Source organism: Bos indicus, chromosome 1 (genome assembly GCF_029378745.1).
Source record: "Bos indicus isolate NIAB-ARS_2022 breed Sahiwal x Tharparkar chromosome 1, NIAB-ARS_B.indTharparkar_mat_pri_1.0, whole genome shotgun sequence".
Taxonomy (NCBI): domain Eukaryota; kingdom Metazoa; phylum Chordata; class Mammalia; order Artiodactyla; family Bovidae; genus Bos; species Bos indicus.
Window position 1 is genome coordinate 74,499,113 of NC_091760.1, and position 20,004 is coordinate 74,519,116.

The 20,004-nt window shown below is 41.0% G+C and overlaps 1 protein-coding gene and 1 long non-coding RNA gene across 3 annotated transcripts in view; one reads left to right on the forward strand and one right to left on the reverse strand.

Annotated features, from left to right (window-relative positions):
• Nucleotides 1–258: 258 nt before the first annotated feature.
• LOC139183173 (uncharacterized) lies at nucleotides 259–17,534 on the reverse strand. Its single transcript, XR_011566703.1, has 3 exons — nucleotides 17,411–17,534; nucleotides 11,693–11,788; nucleotides 259–567 (listed from the first exon to the last, which is right to left on the reverse strand). It is a non-coding gene; the product is annotated as an uncharacterized lncRNA (long non-coding RNA).
• A 352-nt stretch (nucleotides 17,535–17,886) lies between these two features.
• Nucleotides 17,887–20,004, forward strand: part of ATP13A4 (ATPase 13A4) — a 126,108-nt gene continuing 123,990 nt past the window's right edge. For both annotated transcript variants that reach the window (XM_019957940.2, XM_070789752.1), the window contains exon 1: nucleotides 17,887–17,994. In XM_019957940.2, the coding sequence (XP_019813499.2) occupies nucleotides 17,932–17,994 (63 nt within the window). In that variant the 5' untranslated portion in view covers nucleotides 17,887–17,931. The remainder of the gene's footprint in view (nucleotides 17,995–20,004) is intronic.

Consider the following 20,004-nt stretch of genomic DNA (forward strand, 5'->3'; position numbering starts at 1 on the left):
GGATGGCAGGGAGGAAAGAAACAAAGAACATCACTGAGAGGAAAAACCCGGAAGGAGGAAACATTCTGGCTGAAAAGAGAAAATCTAATGCTAAATTTCCATTTCTCTGGGCACTTAAGGAGATTGAGTGGCTCCTTAAAGAGGATAAATTTTCTGCCTGCCACAGAGTAAGGTACACAGGTTCTTTATTTGGATATTTTCTGTGTAATTGGAATAAATTTGCATTACCTTTCCAACTCCTTATCTTTGGTAATAATATTAACTTCTAGCAGATGGTCCCATCAAAGACGTTGACAATGCAAAGTTCTCAATGAAGGCAAGTAAGAGACTTGCTCTAGTCTAGTAGAAGTAGAACTTGAAGAAATTATGCTATAGCAAAAGATATTTTTAATAACATTTACTTTTTTCTGATTATGACTTTAAGGCATGTTTGTTGTGGAAATTTAGAAGAATTTCACTTTCCATTTTTTTTCCAGAAGATGCAGACAAACAAAAACTCTCCCATTAGAGGTATTTACTCTTAGAATTTTGCTGTGTTTCCTCTTCTTTTTTTCTTCGTCTATGCATCTGTGGATAAAAAAACATGAACATGTGGTTCATGTTGCATGTAAAAATTTACATCTTGCATTTTTTAAATAGGTGTTTTAATGGGGACCATTTTTAAAGTCTTTATTGAATTTGTACAATATTGCTCCTGCTTTATGGTTTGGTTTTTTGGCTGCAGGGCATGTGGGATCTTAGATCCCTGACCAGGGATTGATCCCACATCCTCTTCACCGGAAGGTGAAATCTTAACAACTGAACCACCAGGGAAGTCCCCTACACCTTGTTTTTCACTTAGTATTTGACGACCTTTTCATCTTATTAAATATTTGTGAAACTTTTGATATCTAATAAATGTATAATATTACATCATATTGGATATATTCACTTTTAAGTATGCTCTGCTAAATTTTTTGTATATGTACATTTTTAATATGGCCAAGATTATTACCTTAGGAAAAATTTCTAGAAGTGGAATAAAGTGGTTATAACAAAAGCTATGGCTTTTCCAGTAGTCATGTACAGATGTGAGAACTGGACAATAAAAAAGGCTCAGTGCCAAAGAATTGATGCCTTTGAACTGTGGTGCCAGAGAAGACTCTTGAGAGTCCCTTGGACAGCAAGGAGATTGAACCAGTCCATCCTAAAGGAAATCAACCCTGAATATTCATTGGAAGGACTGATGATGAAGCTGGAGCTCCAATACTTTGACCACCTGATGCACACAGCCAACTCATTGAAAAAGACCCTGATGCTGGGAAACATTGAGGGCAGGAGGAGAAGGGGACGACAGAGGATGAGATGGTTGGATGGCCTCACTGACTCCATGGACATGGGTTTGAGCAAACTCCGGGAGATGGTGAAGGACAAGGAAGCCTGGTGTGCTGCAGTCCATGGGGTCACAAAGAGTCGGACACAACTGAGTGACTGAACAACAACACAACAACAACAAAAGTATGTGTTCCAGACAGCTGATGTCAGGAAAATGAGAGCAGAGAAATTAAACCACTCACAACAGTGTTTGGTACATGGCAAATATTCAATGAATGTTAAGTATAATTGCTGCAAGGATATTCCATTTGGTCAATATTAAAAACTAACCTTCCAGAAGACCCCTTGTCATTCTTAACATTAAGCACATCATTAAATATTTTAATAGTAATTGAAAATACTGTGAATCAGAATTCTAAGCTTTGTGAATGACATCTGGGGTAAGAAATGCGGTTTTGGCAAAAGGGAATTGAAGAAATTAGCAATAGGCCTTCCAAGACTAGATTAACGGGATGAGAAATACCATGGAATGGAATCGTGAGACAAATGTCCCCATTGCATCTTGATGGAAATGTGACCAGGGCTCATGCTGGAATGGTATGTGTGTGGGTGTGCGTGTGTGACACTGTGGCACCTGAGGGAAAGAGATGCAAGGCTCTTGTGATGCCTAACATCTTCCTGGGGCTGGGGGTCCCCAGCAGATCAGGTTTGGGGCTGTGCACCCGGGAGCAGTCACAGATTATTGAAGGCAGAAAACAAGCCAAATGGGGTCAGTCCTTTGAGGAAGGAGGCAGGCCAGCTGTTGTCCAGATCGGAATGGAATATTCAGTTGTGGAGAAGGTATAAGCTGGGGACCATCTGTTCTAACATAGAGGTTAAAAGATCACAGCAAGGAAAATCCGGGAGATCTTAAACTAAGGAGGATTGTTGAGGAATTAAATTTCAGTAAAGGATACTGGGATTTAGGAAATTATCAAAGAGTAGGTTAAGACAACAAGGGTGGGAGCATTGCCTCTAGGGACTCACAGTCTAAAATGCATCTGGGTTGGCGGTCCGAGATTGTAAGGATTGTACAGGGTATTTAGAGGTGGAGTGTATGGTCAGGCCACCCAAGATGGCTGTTCTTTTGTTCTCTGTGCATCCCTTGCCCAACCAGGGCTTGCTTCACTTGCACTCTACCCACACGACTGACTTTCCTGTGTACTTAACCCAGGCCCCAGCTAATGATGGCTTATCAATGCAGTGATGAGGGGCATGCCCCTCTGCTGGTTTCCCTGGTAACTAATGAGCCTATCTGAGTTCAGTTCCCCCTATAACTGATAATCTCCCCTCTCCTCCACCCCCTTCCCCCTGGGAAAAAAAAGTGCCGCCATGTCCTGCCTGCTGTGCCCCACACATGGTGGGGTGTTGCTCCAGGACCTTGCTTTGGATGTATAAACTGCCCCCATCCATTAAATCATTGTTGGTTCTTTGCTGACTCTGGGCTACTTCTTCAGTCTTGAAGCTGGGCAAGCACAGGCCTTGCAGGTTTGTGCTGCTCAAACCCAACACCACCACTACTTATAAACTAGATAACTAATAAGGACCTAATGTATAGCACAGGGAACTCTACTCAATACTCTGTGATGGCCTCTATAGGAAAAGCATCTAAAAAATAGTGGATATATGTATAACTGATTCACTTAGCTATACGCATGAAACACAACATTGTACTCCAACTGTACTCCAATAAAAATTGAAAAAAACAAAATAAAATGAGTCTGTGTTTCTTCCCCTGGAGGGGAAGAAAGTGCTTTGATTTGCTCCTTTCAACAGCCACACAGGTTTGTGAACTGAGGACTTGGACACTCCCTTCTGCATGGATTTTACGTTTATTACTTCCCATGATGCTCATTCACTGTGGTCTTATGATCTGCCCTTCATGGAGTACTTGATCTTATTCTGAGCAGGACTAAGTGCTTTACAAGATCACAAGGATGAGGTAAATTGTAGCTTTCATCGAACAGACGAGGAAACTGAGGCTCATGGCAGTGAAGTGACTTGTCAAGATCACGTGGCAAGAGAACAAGAGACAGGAAGTTAATGTGTTTCCCACCTCCTGTCCCAAATACTTGACTATTAATAGGCACTTAGTATGTGAGCTCCTGATTGCCAGATGCCAGAAGAGTGCTGACAAGGAAGGTACCCCGTGCAGATGTACCAGAAGTAGAGAGGAGGGGCAGGCTGGGACACCTCATGTACAGAGTGGGACATCTAGATTGGAATTGCACAAGCAGCAATCCCAAGAGTTCCTTCTAATGGCAAGGTTATCTGACTCTGAGGTTGCCCACCTTGGATAGTGAAGCTAACAAAACTTGGCTGGGATTCTCCCACTTTGCGGTGCTCTTTGATGGCCTTGCAAAAGTCCCTGGAAATCTACCACTCCAAATCTGGCCCCTAGTAGGCCTGGCAGGAGGCCTTCTGTGAAGTTCAAAAGAAGCTCCTAGGCAAATATTTGCCACATTGACTCTGCACTAAGCACTTTATATGCATTATCTCACCTGTCTTCTTATCAAAATGCAAGAGATTTATTAGAGGTTAAGGAATTTGTTTTAGATCACACTGAATTTAAGTGGCAAGGTAATAATTGGAGCCCAAGACATTGGACATAAAAGCTCATATGCTTTTTGACTTTATTGACATATAAATAGACTACAATACACTGAGAATATATAAAATATAAAATATGTCAAGTGTATACCTGTGAGATGATCACCACAATCGAAAGGACTGAAGCCCTTTCTCATCAACACTGGGTAGCAGCTTCTCTCTATTAATCCTAATTCTTCTCTTGGCTTCACCAGATCAGTATCAGTTCCATCCTATATGACAAGCAGTCAGATGACCAACCTGTGCTTCCTAAATCTTCTGTTCTTCTATTCCTCAAGTACCTTTCAGAGTTCTTACCAAAGCACTTCATGGGACATAACTGAGTTTCTCTTATCAGCTTGTTAACCCTCCCACACTGATTTTGCCCAGGTAATTGAATATCTGGATGATTTTTCAATCTGCAAAAAGCCATGCAACTATTGTCACAGAGCACACAGGGTGCAGCCAGGCCTGTGGGTGGCAGGCTGCGGTGCCCAGAGCAAGGCCTAGTGAGGCAGGCTCAGCGGCCAGGGTTGGGATGTCTTTGATTTAACTTGGCCTACTCCAAATGATGACATCTTTCAACCAATTGGTTTGTGTGTGTGTGTATTTTAAAAGATTAATAAAATTATTTTTTCTTATTATTTATTTTTATCAAAGTATGGTTGATTTACAGTATTAATCTCAGGTATACAGCATAGTGATTCAGTATTTTTATAGATTATACTTCCCTTAAAGTTATTACAGAATAATGGCTGTATTTTCCTGTGCTGTGCAATATATCCTTGTTGCTTATCTATTTTATACATTGTAGTTTGTATCTCCTGATCACATACCCCTATCTTGCCCCTCCCTGCTAGAATAAAAAAGATTTGTCTTTTTTCCTCATTTTCTGTGTCTATGTAGAATAAATATACAAATAGTATTTATAATATGCTTTGTATTTATATGTGCTTTGTATATGTATGTATATTATATGTATATATCTGTTTCATATAAAAATATTTTTAGGGAAGAAAAAATTCCCAGGTATAGTTATCTTTAACTTCCACTAATTTTTCCTTTAAAAAATATTCTTATAATTTGTTTGACACTATGTATGTATGTATACACTATCTTACTCATCCTTACAACCACCTCACAGAGTACAGCATGAGTATTATTCCATTTCACAAATGAAAAAGTGAACTAATGCCCTATAGGGTGAATGGGATATAAACAAACAGAGAGACAAAGTAGGCAGACAATGACAAGTGTCCTGGGACCAGAGGAAGACTAAAGGGGTAGTAAGCTGCTAAGGCCCCAGTGCAAGGAGAAGTACAGGGACATTCCTGTGACAGACATGGGAAGAAAGCAATGTTTCATGGAGCCTTGCAGAGGAGGTCAGTGGCAAGACAGAGAAGGCCCCCCAAAAAACCTCTATTAGAATAGAGATTGAGCTGCAAGCAGGGGAACTTGTTTTGAAGTTGCTTTTGCATGATAAACTCAGTTTTTCCTTAGATTATTAATCTAAGATGATTGAGTAGAGTTAGTGGAGGGCCTGGGCAAGCCGAAGACCTCAGCAAGCCCCCTTTGATACCTCACAATGGAGGGACAGGTTTGAGTACTAGAAGTGCTTCAGTTCCAATTTCCACTCAGTTTCCCATCAGGAAATAACACTTCCCATTTGCTTAAGGCATTGGGAGACACCTGTAAGCTCTGAACTTTATGAGGCATTCACTGCAGTTTCTTCTCCCTTCCCAAATATCATGGGTTGATACACTTGAGAATCTCTTTCCTTCTGTGCAGTGTCACTTGCTGATGAATTATGAAAACCATAACTAGCAAAAATCATCCTAAAGTGGACGTGAGGGAGAATGGCAAACAAGGAGCCCAGTAGCCACTCCCAGTTTTGCCTTTCTCTTTCCATCTCCATGGGGGAGAGTTCTGACAGAATGCGGTCCACTGGAGAAGGGGATGGCAAACCACTTCAGTATTCTTGCCTTGAGAACACCATGAACAGTATGAAAAGGTAAAAAGATAGGACACTGAAAGATGAACTCCCCAGGTTGGTAGGTGCCCAATATGCTACTGGAGATCAGTGGAGAAATAACTCTAGAAAGAATGAAGAGACAGAGTCAAAGCAAAAGCAGCACCCAGTTGTGGATGTGACTGGTGATAGAAGCAAGGTCCGATGCTGTAAAGAGCAATATCGCATAGGAACCTGGAATGTCAGGTCCATGAATCAAGGAAAATTGGAAGTGGTCAAACAGGAAATGGCAAGAGTGAGCGTCGACACACTAGGAATCAGCGAACTAAAATGGACTGGAATGGGTGTATTTAACTCAGATGACCATTATATCTACTACTGTGGGCAGGAATCCCTTAGAAGAAATGGAGTAGCCATCATGGTCAACAAAAGAGTCCAAAATGCAGTACTTGGATGCAATCTCAAAAATGACACAATGATCTCTGTTCGTCTCCAAGGCAAACCATTCAATATTACGGTAATCCAAGGCTATGCCCTGACCAGCAATGCTGAAGAAGCTAAAGTTGAATAATTCTATGAAGACCTACAAGACCTTCTAGAACTAACACCCCCAAAAGATGTCCTTTTCATTATAGGAGACGAATGCAAAAGTAGGAAATCAAGAGACACCTGGAGTAACAGGCAAATTTGGCCTTGGAGTACAGAATGAAGCAGGGCAAAGGCTAACAGAGTTTTGCCAAGAGAATGCACTGGTCATAGCAAACACCCTCTTCCAACAACACAAGAGAAGACTCTACACATGCACATCACCAGACGGTCAACACCAAAATCAGATTGATTATATTCTTTGCAGCCAAAGGTGGAGAAGCTCTATACAGTCAGCAAAAGCAAGACTAGGAGCTGACTGTGGCTCAGATCATGAACTCCTTATTGCCAAATTCAGACTGAAATTGAAGAAAGTAGGGAAAACCACTAGACCATTCAGGTATGACCTAAATCAAATCCCTTACGATTATACAGTGGAAGTAAGAAATAGATTTAACGGACTAGATCTGATAGACAGAGTGCCTGATGAACTATGGACGGGGGTTTGTGACATTGTACAGGAGACAGGGATCAAGACCATCACCAAGAAAAAGAAATGCCAAAAAAGCAAAATGGATGTCTGAGGAGGCCTTACAAATAGCTGTGAAAAGAAGAGAAGCAAAAAGCAAAGGAGCAAAGGAAAGATATAAGCATCTGAATGCAGAGTTCCAAGGAATAGCAAGGAGAGATAAAAAAGCCTTCCTCAGTGATCAGTGCAAAGAAATAGAGGAGAACAATAGAATGGGAAAGACAAGAGATCTCTTCAAGAAAATTAGAGATACCAAGGGGACATTTCATGCAAAGATGGGCTTGATAAAGGACAGAAATGGTATGGACCTAACAGAAGCAAAAGATATTAAGAAGAGGTGGCAAGAATACACAGAAGAACTATACAAAAAAGATCTTCATGACCCAGATAATAATGATAGTGTGATCACTCACCGAGAGCCAGACATCCCAGAATTTGAAGTCAAGTGGGCCTTAGGAAGCATCACTATGAACAAAGCTAGTGGAGGTGATGAAATTCCAGTTGAGCTATTTCAAATCCTGAAAGATGATGCTGTGAAAGTGCTGCACTCAATATGCCAGCAAATTTGGAAAACTCAGCAGTGGCCATAGGACTGGAAAAGGTCAGTTTTCATTCCAATCCCAAAGAAAGACAATGCCAAAGATTGCTCAAACTACCGTACAATTGCACTCATCTCACATGCAAGTAATGCTCAAAATTCATCAAGCCAGGCTTCAACGATACATGAACCATGAAATTCCAGATGTTCAAGCTGGTTTTAGAAAAGTCAGAGGAACCGGAAATCAAATTGCCAACATCTGTTGGATCATCGAAAAAGCAAGAGAGTTTCAGAAAAATATCTATTTCTGGTATATTGACTATGCCAAATCCTTGGACTGGTTGGATCCCCACAAACTGTGGAAAATTCTGAAAGAGATGGGAGTACCAGACCACTTGACCTGCCTCCTGAGAAATCTGTATGCAGGTCAAGAAGCAACAGTTAGAACTGGACATGGAACACCAGACTGGTTCTGAATAGGAAAAGGAGTACGTCAAGGCTGTATATTGTCACCCTGCTTATTTAACTTATATGCAGAGTACATCATTGGAGAAGGCAATGGCAACCCATTCCAGTACTCTTGCCTGGAAACTCCCATGGATGGAGGAGCCTGGTAGGCTGCAGTCCATGGGGTGGCGAAGAGTCGGACACAACTGAGAAACTTCACTTTCATGCATTGGAGAAGGAAATGGCAATCCACTCCGGTGTTCTTGCCTGGAGAATCCCAGGGACAGGCAAGCCTGGTGGGCTGTCGTCTATGGGGTTGCACAGAGTCGGACATGACTGAAGCAACGTAGCAGCAGCAGCGACAGCAGAGTATATCATAAGAAACACTAGCCTGGATGAAGCACAAGCTGGAATCAAGAATGCTGGGAGAAATATCAATAACCTCAGATATGTAGATGACACCACCCTTATGGCAGAAAGTGAAGAAGAACTAAATATCCTCTTGATGAATGCAAAAGAGGAGAGTAAAAAAGTTGACTTAAAGCTCAAAATCCAGTAAACTAAGATCATGGCATCTGGTCCCATCACTTCATGGCAAATAGATGGGGAAACAGTGACAGACTTTTATTTTCTTGGGCTCCAAAATCACTGCAGATGGTGATTGCAGCCATGAAATTAAAAGACGCTTGCTCCTTGGAAGAAAAGTTATGACCAACCTAGACAGTGTATTAAAAAGCAGAGACATTACTTTGCCAACAAAGGTCCATGTAGTCAAGGCTATGGTTTTTCCAGTGGTCATGTATGGATGTGAGAGTTGGACTATAAAGAAAGCTGAGTGCAGAATTGATGCTTTTGAACTGTGGTTTGGAGAAGACTCTTGAGAGTCCCTTGGACTGCAAGGAGATCCCACCAGTCCATCCTAAAGGAAATCAGTCCTGAATAATCATTGAAAGGAGTGATGTTGAAGGTGAAACTGCAATACTTTGGCCACCTGATGCAAAGAACTGACTCATTTGAAAAGATCCTGATGCTGGGAAAGATTGAAGGCAAGAGGAGAAGGGGACAACAGAAGATGAGATGGTTGGATGGCATCACCAGCTTAATGGACATGAGTTTGAGTAAACTCTGGGATTTGGTGATGGGCAGGAAGGCCTGGCGTGCTGCAGTCCATAGGGTCGCAAAGAGTCAGACACAACTGAGTGACTGAACTGAACTGAACTGAACTCCATCTCCAGCAGGGACCTGTTTTGGATTCCCACCAGGAGGCTCAGCCCTGTTCCTGGGTCATCCCACAGCGGGGGTACCAAACCCAGACCAGCCTCACTCTACACCAGGAGCTCCAAGTCACACCCCTCCAGTCTGACCAGAGGCAGTTCTCTTGGTAGAGACAGAATAGGATGGTCAAATAGTTAGCTTAGAAACCCCATTAGGGAATTGTAGATAGAGAGGGAAATTTAGGGGATTGGGGAGACCACAGTAGGACTAATGGTCACTCAAGAAAGTAATGGAAAAATTCTGAAACAATGTGGGCTTGCTTGACTCATAAAGCAAAATAAGTCACTTAGTATCACAGTCAGATAGGCTTGCTTTATGGTAAAATCAAGCTAACTTGCTTTGAAAACAAAACCATGCAACAGAAGCATGAGACATGATGCCCCCCCCAAAAAAACTATGGTGGCATGAGACCTATATCTTCCTCAGTGAGCTCAGTGAGCTAGTAACACCCTAAACATGTTCTTTGGCCCCAAGACATGTTCTTTGCACCATGCAACCAAAACAATAAAACAATAGCAGAAAATAAGGACTACGATCTGCCCAGTGGTGTCATCAAGTTAATGACTCCCAAAACAGGGTCTGTGTACACAAAAAATAATCACTTATGGGAAGGTGACTTTTCAAAATGAAAGACTCTCATTGCACTGAGACTTGAAAATATTTTTTCCAAAGTGCTATGACAAACCTGGCCTGACCATACAGGGAAGGACTAGCAAACTTTCCTTGCTCTACATGGTGGAGGAACTGATGATGGAAATGTGATGTCTACTCAAGAGAGACAATGAAGACCTTTTCCTCCTCCCCTCTCTTCCTCTGATTATAAAAATGTAACTCACTGAGTACCCAGGGCAGCACAACACTTGCCTTCCCACTTATGAGCCTTCAGTTCAGTTCAGTTCAGTTCAGTCGCTCATTCGTGTCCGACTCTTTGCGACCCCATGAATAGCAGCACACCAGGCCTCCCTGTCCATCACCAACTCCTGGAGTTCACTCAGACTCACGTCCATTGAGTCAAGCATCCTATTCTAATAAATCACTTCTTACCTATTACTTTGTCTCTTGCTGAATTCTTTTCTGCACTGAGACATACAAGACTGTGGGGCCAGAGCTCTTTGAAACCCTGGAAATGACACCTAACAGTTTCACTCTGATTCTGCTAATTGGAGTTCTGTCTCATTCCCAAACGTAAGATCCCCTGTGGGTACTACTGTTCCCAAGTTCCTGTTTGGCAGCCTGCCTCAAGCCCTAGATCCTTCTTAGGAGTAAGGACTAGGCTTTCTCTTGCCAGGCTCCTACCCAGAATTGGAACACTCCCCCAGGCTCAAAGTCTCTGGCTGGGGTTGGCCACTAGAGAATAGACTCCTGGAGCCAGCTTCCTGTTTGGATTTCCAAGTATCACCTGCCCCATGTTCCTCACAGCTGGACTTAGCTGCTTTTTGGAAACATTTCCACTTCTGTCTTACGGCCTCCTTTCTACGGCCAACTGCTCTCCTGAGCTGTAGGCAAAGATTGCCATAGACAATTGGCTAGATTGAACTTCCTTTGTTAGCACCTGCAAATTCAGCAGTTTGCCATGTACAGATATCAAGTCCATTGGATATGTTCACGATCCTTTCTATTCTGCCTAAATCAGTAATTGGATACATCCTACAATTCTATGATATGGACATAGCTTTGGCACCCCACTCCAGTACTCTTGCCTGGAAAATCCCATGGACGGAGGAGCCTGGTGGGCTCCTCCATGGGGTTGCTAAGAGTCGGACACGATTGAGTGACTTCACTTTCACTTTTCACTTTCCTGCATTGAAGAAGGAAATGGCAACCCACTCCAGTGTTCTTGCCTGGAGAATCCCAGGGACGGGGGAGCCTGGTGGGCTGCTGTCTATGGGGTCGCACAGAGTCGGACATGACTGAAGCGACTTAGCAATAGCAGCAGTTACCCAGTTAGTGGATTCTGCAAATGTTCTATTTAAATTGGACTTTCCAAATGAAATCCTCTTTTAAATATACTAGAGAGACTGTTCAAAGAATCCTATTCTGATTCCTTCGCAAAAAAGTGGGTAGCAATATGGTGCAGTGTAAAGTACGTTATGGGCTTCCCTAGTGGCTCAGTGGTAAAGAACCCACCTGCAATGAACGAGACACAGGTTAGGCGTGTATTCTGGAGAACTGTCTTCTGGAGAAGGAAATGGCAACCTACTCCAGAATTCTTGCGACACAGGTTAGGCGTGTATTCTGGAGAACTGTCTTCTGGAGAAGATCTTCTGGAGAAGGAAATGGCAACCTACTCCAGAATTCTTGCCTAGGAAATCCCACGGACACAGGAGCCTGGTGGGCTACAGTCCCTGGGGTCGCAGAGAGTCAGACACGACTGAGTGACTAAACGATAATAACAATAACAAAGTACCTTATATAAGACTCGAGTTCTTTATTTGAGGCCCACTTTTCATAGACTGTGACCTCAGAAAATCATTGTACAGTCTTCTTGGAACTTTTTCTTCATCTGAGAAAAAAATGAAGGTAATTTAGTAATTTCTAAGATCCAGTCTACTTGTAACAATCCGTGATTCTTAATAATTCTACCTTAGCATGCATGATTTTGCATGTTCAAAATTTCTGTTAGAAGTTCTCAAAAGTAAGTACACTGGCATGAAGTTTCTGCCTGGGGATTTACTCTTCTGGCTTCCATTTTTATAGACTGTCCTTAATGACCTGGTATTGTTGTAATAGTTGCCAACTGAGATGCACTTCACAGAAGAGAAGCTGCCTTACCTCCAGAGAGGAGTTTTTCATTTTTGAAAATAACAGAAAGCCAGGTGGTTGCTTCTGAAGGTGGACCAATGGGCCAAGTCACCATAAGGAAGGTCAGAACCCGATGCCAAGCAGGGATATTTGAGAGCAATACTTCTGAGAAGTAGAGACAGTGGTAACCTGCTCTTTTCTACTGTAATTAATGGGGAGTCCCTGTATATTTGTATTAGACTCTTTTTTCTTAGGGTTGCTAAATGTTTCATAAATGAAATTAATTCAATTAAACTTCACAGCACCACCTTGAGGTAGGTAATTCCTCTGTGGGACATCACATCTTTGCTTGCTACGATGTCATGTGCAGATTATACAGTAGTGCAGATTAGGACAACTAATAATAAGATGAGTTTAGATGAAGTTCTAGAGTTAAAGGTCTCAAGTGCTTTGCAAATAAGCAGACTGGAGGAACGAAGACTGGAGACGAAGCTTGAGGCAGCTCATTGCCAATGATGACAAGCAGAGACATCACGCTCATTTTGATTTCCACTTTGTGTTGAGGACACATGACCCTGAACTGGTCTTTGTGACCCCTTTGTGACTCAGCTCCTACAGCTCTCAAGTGGGGGCAGTAATATTACTCATCCACTTACTTCATAGAGATGTTGCAAGGAATAATATTTGTAACTGCTGTGGAGTTCTCAGATGAAAGGTGGAGGTTAATACATGCTGATTACCACTTATCTTCACACCATCTAAATGGGTTAGGATGTGAAGAAGACACAGGCCCAGAGTCCTGGCAGAAACTGGAAGTGTCATTATTTCTATTTTGCATCCATTATAAACACCCAAAGAGGTTGAAAAATAGAGCAGTGGTCATGCTCCTGGGATAAATGAAAGCAAACTGAAACACCAGATCAGCAAAGAGGCAGCTAATTTTTGGTTTTCTTCTTTTTTTCTTTTCCGTTCTTATTTGAAATGGAGTATTTGAGAGGGAATGGCTGAAGCAACATTTTCTCTTGGGAATTCCTCTCAATTCTAAGCTATCAATATATAAATATGTGTGTATTATTCAGATTCCTAAGAATGGGCTCACATGTGTGTTTTTCAGTGGGCCTTTGCTTTCAGTCTTCTTTGTCAGTAATGTTTTCTCTATCTCTCCATCTCCATTTATCTAGGTTGGCATGGAGCTTCCTACCTCCATGAAGTCTTTTTTGTCCTTATCCTACCTGAACTTTCTCTGCCACTCTTTTGTAATTAACACTTGTTTCGAAATTCATATTTTGGTGTTTGTCTTGCTTCTTAATGACTTAGCTCTTCCAAGGTATATTAACTCACAATCTCCTTTTAGTACAAGTTGGTACAATGAAGTGAATCAAACAAGTGTTAAATAAATGAATGAATGGTTTCTGCTAGAAAAGTGTCAAGATTTGAATTCAGATCACGCCAAACCCGCATCTGCTGCGCTCACCATGTCACTCTATACTCTGTGAGGCACATCCAGTGGAGAATATATTTCAAATGGGTGATATTAAGGAAGAGAGAGACTGATTTAAATAATGAAACTTTTAACTCCTTGGGTAAATTCTAGGGAGTGCAATAACTGAATTATATGATAAGATGTTTAATTTTGTGAGAAACTCCCAAAATGTTTTCCAAAGCACCATTTTGCATTCCCAGCAGCAATGAAACCTTCTGTTCCACATCCTTGCCGGTATCTGGTGTTGGCAATGTTCCAGATTTTGGCCATTTTAATAGGTGTATAGGGATAGTTCCTTGTTGCTTGAATTTACAGTTCCCTGATGGCATAATCAAATGAGGTGATTATAAATAACAAACACAAAAGTTATTTACTTAAATTATTTCTTGGTTAATTAGTTTAGCCTTGATTATTAAATTCCTTGTTCCTAAACGTATGTCTCCACAAAAACCTGCACACCAATGTTTATAGCTGCCATTCTCATAGCCAAAACTTGAAAGCGACCAAGATGTCCTTTGGTAGGTGAGCAGATAAATGCACTGTGGTGCATCCAGTCAGTGGAATAATATCCAACTCTAAAAGAAATGAGCCATCAAAACAAGACCAGGAGAACTTAAATCATATTACTAAGCAAAAGAAATCAATTTGAAAAGGCAACATATTGTATGATTCCAACTATGTAACATTCTAAAAGCAACACTATGGAGACAGTAAAACATCAGCCATTGCCTGAGGTCATTGGAAAGTTAGGGATGAATAGTGGGAGGAGGGAGAATTTTTAGGGCAGAGAAACTATATGATACTACAGGAGTTAAAACTCACAGAACGGACAACGCCAAAAGTGAATTCTAGTGTAAACTGCGGACCTTGAGTAAAAATGATGCGTCAGAGTAGGTTTAATTGGTAACAAATGTACCATTCTGGTGGGGAATGCTCATGTGGGAGGAAGGATGTATATTTTTAAAAAGTATATGAAAAATCTCTGTACCTTCTGCTCAACTTTAGTACAAACCTAAAAAATGCTCCAAAAAAGTCTATTGAAATTTATTTAAGTTAAAAATTATTTAATAAATAATAATTAATTTTCCAACAATGTTGTAAAAGGAAGTACATTTAACCTAGAGGGTTCAAAAACTCTTTCTATTGTCTAGAAAGACTGAGTTACTTTAGAACTTGCTTATTCAGTGATTCCTGTAACAGTCAAGTACAGGTTGATCAAGGAAAATATGCATATTTGTGATGCTAGTTTATTTTCACTGACATCATTACTTACTGTATGAAGTTCAGACTCAGGCCATTCAGGTAATGACCTTAATCTCTATTTCCTGCCTTATCTCCCTTTTTCTTTCACTCACTCCTTGATTGCAGCAAAGGCGATGGATTACTTCTGGACCAGCTTGTGTGTTTCTCCTGATGGCTCCCTTGCTTTAGATGCTCTTTCCTATGACCCACTTCCAGTCTAAGCCCCAGCATCTCCACCTATTGAAGCTTTTCCTGTCTGACTTCAAGGTCCTTCTCAAATACTTCCTTCCCGAAGAGGCTCTCCTGGTCATATAGATTTAATATCTCTCAGAAAGCACTTAGATTATGCCAAATGAACCTGTAGTAGCTGTATTAACCTAACAATGAGGAACGTGGATTGAGAGAGCGGCATTGCCATATCCAAATACTTGCATTCGCTATTTATTTTCTGTGCTGGCATTTCCCAGTCTGCTAAGTGGGAAGGTCTAGAGTAGTAATGACTACAGAGGTTGTAGGATTGTAAATATGTGCATAAAATGCTCAGAATAGTGCCTGGTACATGGAAGTGTTCTGTAAATATTCTGTTTCCTTTTCATGGAATGTAGCTCCGTTTCTAGGTACACTCAATGCTTACAGACCAACAGTTCTAGACAAGGAAGGAGGCTGCCCATGAGTCATGTGGGCTGTAGAGGCACTTGGATATTTTACCATTAGAACTTCTGGAGGGATGTGAGGAAACTCATTATTTCAAAGTCCTCAGTTCTCCTGGACCATGTCGTTGAAATGGTTTTCCACGGACTTCTGGTTTTCAATAACATTTTTTTTTTAACATTCTTAAGGACTGATTTTGCTATTCAAGTTCGCCTTAAATATTGCTATGGCATAATCAGATCTGTTTAATGAGGTTAAGTTCGTGTGCAGTTTTTCCTGAAGCCCTTAATCAATTACACACTCATCTTAACCCCACAGTGGCACATGAATTGCCAAATGTACTCAGGAACCCAGTCAGAAGGAAGAAGTGCAGGAATTGCCAGTTCTAGACAACAGAATGAAACCCTTGTTTCTCACTTGCCCACTAGCATGGGTATAGTTTTACCACTTCACACAGAAACATTCCTGAATCCTCATAAGTGGAGATAAAGTTTGAAGTCTCTTAAATATTTACATGACTCTTGCTAGAGCTCTAAAATAGGCACCTATCCTTTTTTGAGATATAATTTTTTTTGTTGTTGTTGAGAAACAATTCACATTTATAAAGTCTACCCTTTAAAAAGTATACAATTTAGTGAGTTTAGTATTTTCACAAAGTTTTGCTGCCATAACCACTAATTCCAGAAGATTTTCATCCTCCTAAAAAGAAATCTCATACTCTTCATATTTTTGTGATTTTGTGATAAAATGTTTTATTTATGTGGTTAAGTTGCACTAATAATTTTTAGAAATTCAGAGAGCTGCATGTATGTATAAATATAGTAATTAATATTATAATAGGCTATTTTTGAATGCTTATCTTAGTGATACTTTACCATTTGTTCAATGTTTTACACACACACACACACACACACTTCAGTCTTTGACTTGCTAGGATTTTTCATATCAGGTTGGTGATCAATGCCAACATTTGTGGATAGCTTGAAGGAGAGTGGGTGGACACACTGAAGGTAAAAATAACTCCCCTTTATTGAACATACACTGTTTCCCAGGGACTACCCCTCACACAGGAGGTAAGTTCTATTGCTATCATTTTTTATTCTACATGGGAGCAGATAGAGGCTTCTGGAGCTTATGAGACTTGTTTTCCCCACATGGCATAACTAGGAAAGGCCAAATTTGAACCCAGGCCCTCCAAAGAGGGTGGCAGAGAATGAGATGGTTGGATGGCATCATCACTGATTCAATGGACATGAGTTTGAGCAAACTCTGGGAGATAGTGAAGGACAGGGAAATTTGGTGTGCTGCAGTTCATGGGGTCACAAAGAATCATAACTTAGTGACTGAACCTCCAAAATCAGAGTACTTGCCCTTAAACACTGTGCTCTAGTGACTGCTGTTAAATTGGATGTCTAGCTTAATTATGATGACAGTCCTTGATCAGAGCTCTACAACATGCTTCCCCAAGCCCCCATTCAATTCCTCCAGTTATTGGTTGAGAAGAGCCAGCTCCTGCAGGTAAAATGCTTATAGTGAGGCTGGCACACATGAGCAGCTAGATTGCTTTTTTTCTCTCTTTCAGAGCAGACATGAATGTGTGTTGCTTCCACAGTACTGGGACTTCTGACAGTTGTCTTAGACTCCTAGTCCAGCTCTCAAAATAACTAAACACCTTTTACCACATTTGTTTGTATATTTGAATACTTACATCAGTTGGAGGGTAATATATGACTTGATTTATATATGTAGTCTCTGTGCTCAAATAATGTATGTTGAATGAATGTGTGAAAAAATTTAAAAATGAGTCTAGACTCCTTATGAGTTCAACCACCAATATTTTAGTGAGAGGAGACTGCATGGTATAGTTTGATTATGCTTTCTTTTCCCTGCAAGTTTCTCAAAAAAGTAAACTTAATTCCACATACACGTTGAGTGGACTATTTTTTTACACACACAGAGAAATGTGATTTCAAATACCTTTTGAAGAGGATTAGTCACAATTTTTACCTTTTGTAAGCAAAATGAATGAAGATCCTATTAAAAGTCGATGGATTGGGGCTTTCATGAATCAGATAAAATCTGCAGCTCTGTTAGAGTCCTTTTGCCTGTTGCCCACTCCTCGGAGAGGTCCTGCCAACTCTGCATTGTCCCGCCGGATTTGCAGTCAGATGTCTTGGGCTGGCAGGCACTGTGCAGGCAATGAGTTCTTTCCCTGTAAGTTGGGTACAAAAAGACCAGCATGGGAGCAGCCTCCTCTGGGACAGCGGCTGAGAGAGAATGCAGTTAGCCAGGAGCCGGCAGAAATTCCTCCAAGCACAGGGTGGCTCGTGGGAGGAGTTCGGTTTCCTAAGTACTGTCATTTGCTGAGAGAAGGTGTGTGCTCCAGAGCGAGTTTTAACCTGGAGGATTGTTAACGCATTAACTCTTTCAGTCAGCTGGAGAGGGAGAGCGGCGGTGGCTGGGCGAGTTCAAACTCAACCTGGACGCATCTGTTCCGGAAGGTCGGGGAGGAGTGGAATCGCTTTTCCATGGGGGACCACTTTGAGAAGGGCCAGCACGCTTTGCTCAATGAAGGAGAAGAAAATGAGATGGTAAGATTCCTGCCACATTCCGCCTCTTTCCATTTCCACTGCCCAGCCTCCAACACTCACTCACTCACACACACATACATACACACACACACTCACACATATATACACTCACACGCTGACACGCTTACATACACTCATACACACAAACACATGCTCATACACACACTTGTGCGATTTGATTTTGGCACAATGTGAGAAAAGACAATGCACAAGAAGCCTTCCTTTCCCATAAATGTAACCTCTGACACCAGAAATCTGGTAGGCTTAAAAATATTGTATTCATTTTATCAAGAACGTTTTGAAGTAGAATTGAAAGGGAGAGAAATACAATGCTACTTTATGATTTGTTTCAAGTCTCATCAGTATAGCCAGTTCTGGCCCAAACCTACTAATTTTAGCAAATCCCTGATGTTGGGAGCAGCATATTTCCTGATAGGAAGGACTAGCACATCTTCAGAGAGGTAAGAGGGCAATGGGGTCCTGACCTCCTCTGCTCACATATCTGTGTTCACAAAGATGTCTGGGCAGAAAACATATAAAAATAGTAACAATTATCAGCCTACGTACGTTTCTCTTTACTTCTAGAATTTTACTTGTTGTTCCCTTCATACAGATTGGTTACAGAAAATTTTCCGGAGTTCACAGTCTCTTTTATTTTAGGTATGTTCCCATCTGAGAAACTGTAGGAAAATCAAAGATGATTCTTATGCTCTTGCTGAAATTAAAGCTGTATTTCTCAATTACAATCTAATCAAGAGAGAGTTAGAAATGTGTACTTCTGTTAATAAGGCCGTTCTGCTAATTGTGTGAGCATAGTCTTTTATGCCAGAAATGGTGTAATTAAAATGTTAAAATGTGAAATTCTCATTCTACAGTAGCATTTTTATTTTCCTGGAGTAAATATATAAGTAACAAACCCCAAAGATATTTACTTAAAATTGTTTTCTTGGTTAATTGCTTTAGCCCTGACTATTAAATTCTTTGTTCCTTAAACTGGTCTTTCAAGTCTAATCTGCTTACCTGTTCCTATAGCAACAACATTTTTTGGAACTTCAAAAGTAGATCCCTTCTACTATGAAAGCTGAAACATTTATAAGGGAATCAAAGTCTCCCAAGTTTATATGGCTTTCTTAACTGTCTCCTTAGTTCTTTTGGATTTGACTACCAAATAACAATTGCCTTTAGGCCCTACACAAATGTCACCAGAAGTGACCTTCTGATCCATGTTTTTGATCCATCCCTTTTTCTGATTCATCCCTTTCCCTCCAAAGTGTTTTCTCTATGTTTAGAAACTTGAGAAAATTCTCTATATTAACTTGAAAATCTGATCCTCATTTTTAATATTATTCACAAGAAGGCAAAGTCTGCTTCCCTCTAAGGGTTTTTTTTTATTCTCCCTCAAATCCTCAGCTGGAAATACAACTACTCTTTTCCTGTACACTCATTTCTTCTCTTCCACAGCTTGTCATTCCAGAGTCATGAAGAATTATCTACTTGCTGGTGGGACATTTCTAGTTCCAGGGAAACTAGTCTCCCTTTTGTAGCCTACCTAGTCTACTGAAGCAATGTTGTCAGTAGGTCACCTTCACAATGGTATCACTCAGTCAACACATTCGGGTGTCAGCTTAGTTTTGCATGCAACTGAAAGCCCGGTTAGGAGAGGGCCTTTGACGTGGAAAGCACACTGTGTTTTCTGGAGAGGAGTCATCTAGCCGCCAGTCTCGGCGGAGGTGCAGCAATTAGTATGCACTCTTGAGCTCTCTAGCCTGCTCAGCCTGGAGAAACCTGGCCACCTGCCTATTACTGTGTCCGACACTGTCCATTTTAAACACACCACCCCGCTCCCTTCACCCAGAACAGCAAGCATCAAAAATTAGCAAGATAATGTATGCCACACATTTTAAGAGTGATTTTTAGTTTACAAAATAGTTTTTTTGCCCACTAACTAACTTAGTTTTCACTACACCCTGTGATGCCTTTTTCAGCTTTTGCAGAGGATATAGCACGCCT